At 59.6% G+C, this 10,481-nt stretch overlaps 1 protein-coding gene across 5 annotated transcripts; it reads right to left on the bottom strand.

The window, feature by feature from the left end:
- Window positions 1-1,382: 1,382 nt before the first annotated feature.
- Window positions 1,383-8,963, bottom strand: SFTPB (surfactant protein B). 5 transcript variants are annotated; one of them, XM_077134871.1, is made up of 11 exons: window positions 8,866-8,963; window positions 8,407-8,540; window positions 8,175-8,246; window positions 7,695-7,820; window positions 7,031-7,183; window positions 6,656-6,745; window positions 5,160-5,343; window positions 4,851-5,011; window positions 4,208-4,288; window positions 3,702-3,786; window positions 1,383-3,309 (listed from the first exon to the last, which is right to left on the bottom strand). In XM_077134871.1, exons 1-10 carry the CDS (start codon window positions 8,927-8,929, stop codon window positions 3,724-3,726), a joined length of 1,128 nt encoding a protein of 375 aa, XP_076990986.1. In that variant the 5' UTR covers window positions 8,930-8,963; the 3' UTR covers window positions 1,383-3,309; window positions 3,702-3,723. The 5 variants fall into 5 exon arrangements, 4 of the variants coding, with proteins under 4 accessions (XP_076990986.1, XP_076990987.1, XP_076990985.1 ...); XM_077134872.1 differs by having other exon boundaries at window positions 1,383-3,041; XM_077134870.1 differs by having other exon boundaries at window positions 1,383-2,580.
- Between the last annotated feature and the right edge of the window lie 1,518 nt (window positions 8,964-10,481).

Raw genomic sequence — 10,481 nt, 5'->3', positions numbered from 1 at the left:
TTTTCATTTCTTCCCTGACCTTTTCTCCCTAATGGCCCCTCACTACTTATTGATAGCACACATCACAGAGTGTTTAAGTTTTCTGTGATTCTATGAGTAGCATCCGTGTTCCAACTAGACTCTTAAGTTTCATAAGGGCAGATAGGAAGAGTTTCTTTTGGCCCAGCACTAAGGAGCTGCTTGGCACTTGGGTGTCAGTTACTGATGTTTTTTGAACAGATGGTGTTGGACTACATCTCTATTCACTATGTCCTCCTTTTGCACAAAGATTTGTATGTTCACACTTTGCCAAGATGCTGACAGGGTGCACTTTTGCCTAAAAGGTTGGAAACTACCCCTAGGAACTGTCATGATATGTGTTCAGTAGCTTCTGGTGCTTTGTGGGTGACACGTGGCCTGTTTTCACCACTGCTGTCTGAGCCAGGGGGCCTGTCCTACATCTCTTTGTAGCTTTAATCCCAGCATAGACTTCTGCTTTTGGAGACCCAAGGCCTTGGTCAGGTGGAAGTAAATGTAACTGTCTGTTTCTCTGTACCTGACCTCAGCTGTTGATTTCCCTGAATATTAGCATATTGCACTGAAAGGTAACTTAATTTTCCACTGAAAGGCACTTAATATTCTATTGAAGGTGGTAACTCAGTTCCTTTTTAAAAATCAGGCTCTCTTGGGTAGCCAGCTGTTGAATCCTTCCCTTTTCCCTGGGAATAGTACGTAAGTTGCCCTGTCATGTGACTGTCCCATTCCATTCTCCAGACTCCACTGAGGGGTTCCTCCTCTTGTCTGGTGCCACCTTCAGGTGCCCGCATTACCTACACGTCTGACTCTGTTTATCTCCACACACAGGAACTCTGTCTCCAGCTTGTCCCAACCATGGGCTCTTTGGGGTCCACCATCTTCTTCAGAGCCACTTCTGCCTGCCTCTTGGGCTGTGGGTCGTGGCTGCTCCTCTGTGCCGGGCTGGGGGCACAGGTCTCTGTGCCTCGGTCCCCAGGCCTGTCTGCCTCAGCCTTTCTTCAGGGCCATTCTCTTCCTTCACCCTTCCTGCTGCCATGGGGACCAGCCTTCTCTGAAGGACCTGTGTCCTCACGCCGCCTTCTGGAAAGAGGAGAACAATCCTACAATCCCACCTGGGGTTGCTCTTCCCCCACCTTTGTCTGATGGGGTGAGGGCAAACGATGGGTGCTGGCAATTCTGAGACCCTCCACAGCTCAGGGGCAGCCTCCTCCTCCCCGTTCTCTCTCGACCAGAGCATCAACTCTTGATCTCCTTTTGAGCACGGGTCATTCTTTGGTTTACTTGAGATGAACTATTAATGCTGCCCTTTCTTCAGGTTTTGGCTTTTCCTGACTGCAGCCAAGCTTTTAAAATTATTTTATTTCCAAATCTTTTTCACGCCTTTACTTGAGTCTTTATAACAGAAACAGTGTCTTTCAGGACAATGGTCTGTCTACAGGTTCAAATTCAGAACCAAGGAATTGATGGTGTTCCCCCAGTAATCACCCCTCACCCTAGGGCCAGGTTCTGTAGCAAACTTTCCCTAGAGGGGAAGGAAGAAAAGATTGAGAAAGTTCTCAAGTTTGTTGTCAAAATATACAGCTTGCTGGTTGTCTCCTGGGAATGGCGCTTGCCACTTAAAAAAATCTGTCTGTAGCTTTAAAAATTTCTACAATAAACATTTCTTTTATAAAAAAATATGATGACAAAAGTAATTTTAGAAATAAGGGGACTCTTTCAGGCATTTTGGTTTTTAACTAAAAATAGTCATCTGTTTATCTACCTAATCCAATCCAATCCAATCTAATCTAATCATCGCAGACTCCGGGAATCGAACCTGGGTCTCCAGCACAGTAGACGAGAATTCTGCCACTGTGGCAGCCCCACTTATTTATTTTGATGATGATTTTTTTGGACCCCAGTGACCTCCCCTCATGACAGTGAGTGCAGACTCTGGGGAAGGAGAGGGGATAACAGGCTCCACTGGAAGCAGAGAAAGGGAGAGAGGGGCGGTGGGCATCTCTGTCACCATAAGAGGGCAGCAGCGAGGCGGGTCCCCGGCCCCGCTGGCCTCAGAGTGAGGCTGTTGCTCCCTCAGGGCCGGAGACAACCACATCCTTCTCTTTTTAGTGCGAGAAGAATAGAACTGCATTCCACAGGAACTGGGCCTTAGAGGTTTGAGCAGGTGAATCATAGCAGAACTAGAATCACCCCGGGATTTCAAACAAAAGCTGCAAGTTCACCTCACAGAGAGATGCCACAGCAGAGAGGGCTCTTAAGCCGCAGAGCCGTACACAGGAAGGCCTGGCCGCCTCCCTTCCACGCCTGCTTGCAGCCGGCCCGCCTGAGCCGCGCTTAATTAAAGAGCCTCCCAGCCATCTTGTATTCTGTGTCCACGCTTTTTATTCGTCGGAACTTGGAACTTGGTGCAGGTGTTGGTGCAGTCCCTGTGAAGGGCGGTGCCATGAGCAGCGGCGCCAGGGCCTGGCTTCGGCCCACTGGCCTGGATCAGGAAGGACCCTCAGCTCAGACCTGGGAGGCCCTGGGGCCAGGGAGGTGCAGGCCCCTCCTCCAGGAGCTGCTGCCCTGCGGGGATGGCACCTCAGCTCAGAAGGCAGGGGGATGGCCCAGACGGCCCGCAGGCCCAGTGCTGCCTCTTTCAGGGCAAGGAGGGCTGCGAGGCCGAGAAGGCCACCTGCGGGAGGGAATGCTGCTTCCGGGCAGGTCGCTGACCTGACAAGCAACCTATTAGGGCCCAGAGAGTGGACGGTGGGACCCGAGCCCCAGCCTCCAGGGACCATCCCGGCTTCTTCACCTAGCTCTTCTTGGTCCTGGGAACCCTGGGATTGCAGGACCACCCTGGGCAACCCCCAGCCCTGGCCCCTTCCCATCTGTCAGTGGTGGGGAAGGGGCAGCATTAAACTGGCCCCCCGCAGGCTGGGTTAGAGTTCAGGCAACTCTCTGAGTTGAGTTTGCCTTGTCCTTGCCTCCGCAGTCGCTGCTGATTGTAGAGGGTTCAGGGATTCGGCTGGGCTGGGCTTCCTCCCCTTGGAGGGAAGAGCAGAGCCGTGGATGGGGCTTCCGGGGGGCAGGGGTCTCATTGTTCTATTTACTGCTGGAGCCCTTGCTCCTCAAATGGGGCCTGGTCATAAGCACGCAATGGATGGAGAATGAATGAATGAACGAATGACTCATCTCTGGGGGCTGGTTTGGCAGCGTTGTCACGCAGACCAAGTCTGCTCTCCAGGGTTCTTGGAGCCCACCTGGCCACAGAGGAGGCAGATCCTACCCCCATCCTAAGGTGATACTTCTGACCTTTAATGTGACAGGAAGAGGAGCAGGCGCCTCAGCAGAGGGGAGCAGAAGATGACAGAACACCTGGCCCCTTGGGCACCCAAGTCTTATCACCCTTGAGTTTGAGGACAGGGATCAGGTACTGAAAGCAAGTCTAGAGGGTGGGCTTGGTGGGGGACCTCAGGAGGAGGTGTTGCTTCCCTGAGGGACTGGGACAAGGCAAGGACAGCTGGGAGTTGGGCGAGGGCAGGATCCCTGAGGACAGGGCAGGGGTCAAGGCACATTCTCCCTGCAGCCTGAGAGCAGGAAGGCAGGGCAACCAACACAAGTGGGCCCTAGAGGGATCCGGCCTCTTGATGGTTGCAGGTCCTGTGCCCTCTCTCCTCACACCCCCATTGGATGGCTGCACTCACCTGGCACAGCTCTGAGTTCTCGTCAGAAGAAGAGGCCAGGAATGCACTGGAGTGGGCTGAGCGGGCCTACACACACCTGCAGGGCCTGCCCATGGGGTGGCATGAGGGTTGCAGGCCTTGGCAGCCCTGGCACCCTGCTCCCAGCTTCAGCTCTGGGGTGCAAGGGCAGCTCTCCCTTCACCCGCGTCTGGTGGGCATGCTTGGTGACCTGGAGGGCTCCTCAAGTCCCTCCCTGGCTCTTGGGGCCCCTCTGTCTCCACCCGTATCAAGCATACACTGGCTTCTCATCCCCACATCTTTTCTGTTTCTGTGTGACTTTTCCACCACTCCCTTAAGACCACCTTTCCTGTACTAAATCGATAAGCTGAGCACCCCTCAGAGCTGGGCCATTGCCCCTGGGGCTGCCTGAACTCAAGGGAGCGGGGACCCTAAGGGCCATGGACCAGGGTGGGGGATCTGGGAGCTGAGCAGGCCCCAGGGCCAGGTGGAAGGGGGAATAGGTGTACCTGGCAGGTGGCGCGGGCGTCCCAGCCCCCAACCAGCAGGGTCAGCAGCTGGGGCGTGTGCTGCCTCACAAAGTGCTCGCACTGGGGAAAGAGAGGGAGACACTGGCGCGAGGTGAGCTGGGCTCATGGTAGGGCTCCTGGCCCCCATCGGAAAAGTTGGGACAGATGGAGACGGCCTCGAGTCCCAGGGAGAGGGGCAGATCTGGGTCGACTTCTAATCCCAGAATTTTGTCTTCCGGAAGAAGATTCTAAAATGGGAGCCCTGAGAGTTACTGAGCCATGGGTACTGTGCAGAAATGTGCATTGAAGGGACCTCAGTGCACTCTTACAGAAGGGAATTTACTGTCAACGACTCTGGGCCCCGAAGAGGGTCTTGACCAGGCAGAATGGGGACCCTGGCCACAAGGCCAATAACAGCCATGGGACTGGCCCTCGTTCTCCCCTGTCCACAAGGAAGGCCTGCTGGCCCCCGGAACCCACAGCCCTTTGCCCATGTCACGTGTTGCCCTAAATTCCAGCCCCCTGTTGTCTGACCCACGTGCTGTCTGCCTGTCTGTGAGCCCCTCGAGGGCAGGGACCTACCTCCGCCTCAGCCCTGCCCGGCAGCCAGCCCGGGGCCCCAGCCCCTGTGCCTGCCCCGCACCTCTTGCCTGTTGGGCCAGGAGCCGAGGCAGGCCTGGAGCACAGCCTGTGGCGTTATCTGCTCCGTGCTGTTCCCGGCCCAGGAGGTCACAGCCATGCAGAGGCGGCACTCGGAGCCTTGTGGCAGCCATCCCCCCGGCAGGGCCTCCACGGCTGTGACGGCTGGAGGAAGAACAGAGAACAGCAGGGCGGGGGGGCCCTGAAGAGGGATTCGGGTCCTGGGCCCACCCCAGGGGCACTGGGGCATGATAGGGGGACTGGGAGAAGATGAGGTGGGCCGTGGGCAGGGGCTGGGGGACAGTGGCCTCACCTGTCCCCGAGCCAGCCTCACTGGAACACCTCAGGATGAGGCCGCAGACCAGCTGGGGCAGCGTGTGGCCCAGCAAAGCGTCCAGCAGGATGACGCTGTAGCGCTCGACAAGGCACTGACAGATGCCACCCACCACCAGGGGCACGACGTGACACATTTGGGCCACTGTCACGGCCAGCACACCCTGGGGGGAGGGGGACAGAGAAAGGACAGGGTGGGACCTCCCCTCGGCAGGGCAGGCACTCTGCCCACAGCAGCACCAGCTGAGTGCTTTGCACCCTTCCAGGGTGGGTGGGGAGTGAAGGGGTGGGGCAGAGGGACTTGGTAAGCCATTTTATAGAGAAGGAAACTGTGGGTCAGAGGAGCCAGGTGCGGAGGCCGGGCACGGGCCCAGGTGGTCTGACACCAAAGATGTGCTCTGCTGATGCGCCCCAAACAGCGGGTGTTTCCAGCCCAGCCTCCTGCTGCACCCAGGGAGGGGCAACCCGGAGCAGAGCCAGACCTGGAATCTGTCCCTACAGGCAGATGGCCTCTGGAGCCACCATGCCCCTTGTTTCAGGAGACCACTTGGGGGAGCCAGCAGCATCTTACCCCACCCCAATTCCAAACAGAGCTCTGAGCCGTGGGCCAGGAGAGAGATGGGACCACACGGGTTCTCTCCTGCCAATTCTGGCCCAAATGTGCTGCGGGTGGAGGGGGTGTATGGCCTGGGGACCTCTCTCGGGGGGACGGTGTCTTCCCATCCCCCACTTGCACCTGAACCCGCCCTCTGCCTCCCCCCTGCCACCACCTTGCTCATCCAAAGGCCAGGGTCCCACCCCTGCCCACCTCCTCACCACCACCTCCCCACTGCCCACAGTGCCATTGTGATTGAGCCACCTCTGTGCTCCCTCCCAGAGAAGCTTCTTGAAAGCGGCGTCAGTACTCACCACACCACACTCCCCTCCCACCCTCTCCTCACCCTGCCCCCCACCAGCCCTCCAAAATAGCTCCCGTCAAGGTCACATCCACCAGTCATGCCTTCAGCTCTCAGCATCTTTCAGCCCAGGGAACTACGCTCCCCTTCTCCAAATGCTTTCTTCTCTTTCCTCCAGGTCTCACTCCCCAGGCTGTGCCCTCCTGTGGCGAGTGGCCTGGGGCGCCCATCCGGGAAGGGCTGACGGGCCTCTCCTCATCCGGGGAGGCTCCCAGGTAGGTGTGGGCAGGGGGAGGCCTGCCTGTGGATGTTCTCCTTTTGAAAAATGAAGGCAGCTTTTCCACCGAGATGACTGGGGAGTCTCCTAGGGATGGCACGCGGCGGACCAGGCTGGACCTCACCCATCTTTGTACTTTGCAGCCAGGACCGCGGCTAGTGTACGGTGGGGGCCCCATGTTCTGTGAACTTTAGACCTGAGCCCGGGGTCCTGGCAGGAGGGCGAGGCCCGAGGGGCTGGGCACTGGCAGGGGAGAGGGAAGAGAGGAGACGGGGCCGCAGGGCCCGCCTGGAGGTGCCTCACCTTGGGGATCATGGCCTGGACCCGCTTGAGGAGGGTCCTGCAGAGCCAGCAGAAGGGGAGGGGAATGGGGAGGCGCTGCTCGGAGAGGTCCTGTGGGAGAGATGCCCAGCGGGGGTTGGCCGGGGGGGGGGTAGGGGGCTGGGAGAGGGGTCTCTGCTGCCCCACCCGCCTCCTTCCCTGCTCCCCTTCCGCCTCAGGCCCTGCCCCTCCAGCCTTCTCTCACCTCCCACCGGGCCCCTAGCAGGGACCCTGTGTCCTGGCCCCTTCCCCTGCTTCCCTTGCCCTCCTCCACCACAGCCAGAGCTCCCAGGGTGCTCGTGAGTCTCAGCCGTGGCCCCTGGGTCCCTACCTATCTACCTGAGGGGCCTCCCTCACCTGTGTAAATGGTCCAAATTCCCTCCCAAGGGTCCCGGGCAGCGCGGGAAGGACCAACTGGCCCAGCAGAAGTTCTGACAGCCCCGGCTGCTGCCCTGTCTCCAGGTGCCTGGGTTTGCACAGGCCCAGGTGCTCACAGATGGCTTTTGGGTTCTAGGGAGCCGGGCAGGGCGAGAGGGTGGTTAGGGCAGGGGAGCTGACAGCTGAGAGGGGAGGGGAGGGAACCCTGGAGGCGCAGGGACCAGGACTCCTGGAAACGTGGGGTGCTGAGGGCCTGGGGGGTGCTGTGGTTCAGAGCTCTGTGGGTGCTTCGGTGCAGACGTCTGTGCGGCATGGATGAGCATGAACAGACATTTGTGAGAGTGAATCAGGGTGCCAGCACGTGTGGAGGGGCTGTGTGTGCGCTGGTGAGGGGTGAGGGTGGGGTCGTGAGAGACTTCAGTGTGAGTGTGTAACCCCAGGTGTGTCTGGTGAAGGGTGTGAGGGGTGCATCTGTGAGTGTGCATGAGCATGCGAACATCTGCGCACAGCTGAGTGGGGGTGCTCTGACCCCGGGGTGCCTGGCCGAGGGGCTCCAGTTTCCTGGTCACCCCGCGGGCAGGTCTGGGGGGCCTGTGCCAGGCGGCACGGGGCCCGCAGGGCAGGTGGGCGGAGAGGGGCTCACGAGCTGGCTCCGGAAGTGGTCGATGACTCGTGGGAAGAAGACGTCGAGCACTTGGTGGCACTGGGGCACGAGCAGCTTCATGGGGAGGACGGTGCACTCGTGCTCCAGGAGCCTCCGAAGTGTATCCTGGGCGGCGGGCGGCGGCGAGGGGGATGGACGGCGGGCATGGGGAGGGGGACGGAGGGGCATGGATATGGGCGGGGGGGGCGGACGGAGAAGGGGCTGTCAGCCCGTCTTCTCTGAGACCTGCCCCCTCTCACCCCTGCTCGAGCTCCTAGGCGCCGCTGACCACCCTTTCCTCGGGAGCACCAAGAGGTGGGAAGTTGTCCGCGGGCGCCCTCAGGAGACACCAGCTCTGTGCTGGCCCAGATGAGACCCTCAGCAAACCCGGCCTTGCCTGGGCCGGGAAAGGGGTGTTTAGGGGACCCCGCTCTCCCTGCTCTGTCGCCCGGTCCTTGCCCAGCAGCTGGGCCGCCTCACCTGGAAAATGGCCTCCTTGGTCATATTGGTGAGGATTTGGCTGACATCCTCACATTCCTGGCACAGGTCGTCCTGGGAAGGGGACCCCAAGATGGGGGCACAGGCATGGCGGGCAGGCCGCCAGCACCAGCGCAGGCGGGCGAGCCTCTCTCAGGCGGGGGTTGGCAGGCAGCCCCCTCCATTCCAGCCCACCCCACCTCTTCAGGCCCACAGCAGCCCCTCAGGTACTCACGGCCGGGGCATGTCCCCAGACTTCCCGCAGGCAGTGCCCCAGGGCTCCACACTGCAGCGCTTGCTCCAGGCTCTGGCACCAGAACTCCGGGCCCTGGGCACAGGCCGGGGGTGGGGTAGTCCAGGCCGCTGCAGCTGGGGCCGGGAGACCTTTCAGTCCCACCCAGGCCACGTCTGGTACCCTGACCTCCCCAACACCCTTAGTCCAACTTTACAGGGGTCTGGAAGCCCAAGGCCGGGGATGTCCTGGATTCAGACAGCTCCGGGGCCCACCTGCTCTGGTAACCACCTGTGAGTGACCTTGGCCAGCCCTGGGCCTTTCTGAGCCTCAGTGTGGGGACAATGCCGGGCCATGGGGCCGTGCCTGGCAGCCAGTCCTCAATAAGTGAATGAGGGGGCCAGGAAGCTCCTGTTACCACCTTGGGGTGTGGGGAGGTGGGGAGCAACTGGGGCCACTCACCAGTGCCTGGGCCCCAGAGCACAGGCAGCAGCAGCAGCCACGGCAGCAGGTGTGACTTGGCCATGTCACCTCCCCAGCCTGTGTGCCCCACCTGGGGTGGAGGGCCTTATAGCGGGGGTGGGGGGGGGCAGGAGGGGGTGTGGAGGGTGTGGGGACAGGGCAGCGTGGGAGCCGCAGCGCTCTCGCTGTTTGCTTTTGCCAACGAGGGCCCTCCAGGCGCTTTGATCCTCGCCTCTTCCCACCTGTTCCCAGCAGTGGCATTCGTGCCTCCCCCTTCATCCCCTGCCCCCATCTCCTGGCCGATGCCCTTCTCCTGCCCGCTTTGCCCCGTGCCCGAACTCCCATGGACTCCCGGCTCCCTTGAAACGGGGGCTTTGGAGCCTTCACATCTGGTCCCATCTTGGCTGTGGGGAAGGAGAGCTGGGGCAGGGCAGGTGGCAGCCCGGGGAACCCTCCCCCTCCTACCCCCAGGCCCTGGCTGCCCAGGCTTCCTCCACCTTTGGGCGCAGCTTTAAGAGCTTCCTGCCTGGCCGGAATCCCCTGGTTTTCTGGACTCATGGATGGCACTAGTCACAGAGTGTTTAAGTGGAAACAAAGATAAAACAAAATACCCAAGAATCAAGTGGAGAGCGTGGCCCCAGAGTGGCTGCCCAGATCCCTCCAGCCTTGAAGTGCCCTCCAGGCTGGGGGCACAGCAGACAGTCCACACAGCTGGCCTTCTCTGCAGCTGCCCAGGCTCTTGGGCCAAGTCCCCACTGGGTAGGACATGAGGGAGAGGGAGCCCAAGCTGGGCTGTGGCCATGGGAGCAAAACACTAGCTCCCTGCCACTGTTTGGTGGTCAACTCTGAGCACAGAGCAAGTGCCCTCTGTCCGGCAGCTGGCACTCCTGCGCTCACGGGGTGGTTAGGGCAGGGCCCTTCTTTCCATAAGGACAAACACTAGCCACAAGGTGCTTAAGTGACCCATGCACAGCCACACAGGGATTTCTGTAGTTTCCATCAGCCCCACAACAAACACAGTTGCCATCGTGGGGGTAGACCAGGAGACTTGGAACCCAGTGGCTTGCATGCAAACTCAGGAAGGTGGTACGTGTTCGTAATTTAGGAAGTGGGAAGCAAAAGAGCCGAACTGCGCACCATCTGGGTACGGTTGGGACCGACTGAGCAGGAGAGGGGGAGTTTGTGGATGGCTGCATCCAGGGGGGTATCAGGCAGAGAAGGCCACCACCTTGAATCGTGGTGGCCTGACACAGTAACTGTTACTTCTCCCTCATGGCACAGGCAGCTCCACATGGCTTTCAGTGGGGACTCAGACTCCTTCCTCTCCTGGCTCAGCCTCCTTTCTTGGATCCCCTGCATCTGGCTGGCAGGAGATGGAAGAGAAAGAGTGGAGAACAGTGAAGGAGCTTTAGGGGCCAGGCCTGGGAGTGACGGCCTGCATGTCTGCCCTCTGCTCAGGGGCTCTGCTTACCCACAGGGAAGACTGAGAAATGTCATCTTCCTGTGTGCCCGAGAAGAAAGGACACCAAGTTGGAGGACACACAGCATTGTCTCAGTCCATAAGATTGCCTGTGAAATTATGAGTTTTTGTGTGTTTTTTTACATAAAGAGTCTGT

The sequence above is a fragment of the Tamandua tetradactyla genome, chromosome 17, assembly GCF_023851605.1.
Source record: "Tamandua tetradactyla isolate mTamTet1 chromosome 17, mTamTet1.pri, whole genome shotgun sequence".
NCBI lineage: Eukaryota > Metazoa > Chordata > Mammalia > Pilosa > Myrmecophagidae > Tamandua > Tamandua tetradactyla.
This window is presented reverse-complemented; position numbering and strand designations above follow the sequence as displayed.

Excerpts from the sequence above, each read along its gene's own strand:
- SFTPB (XM_077134871.1), bottom strand. The coding sequence starts at position 8,929 with ATGGCCAAGTCACACCTGCTGCCGTGGCTGCTGCTGCTGCCTGTGCTC. Across the intron at positions 7,821-8,174 it reads CCAAGGAGGCCATTTTCCAG|GATACACTTCGGAGGCTCCT; the intron begins GTGAGGCGGCCC and ends CCCGCCGCCCAG. Across the intron at positions 4,289-4,850 it reads CCTGGCCCAACAGGCAAGAG|TGCGAGCACTTTGTGAGGCA; the intron begins GTGCGGGGCAGG and ends CTCTTTCCCCAG.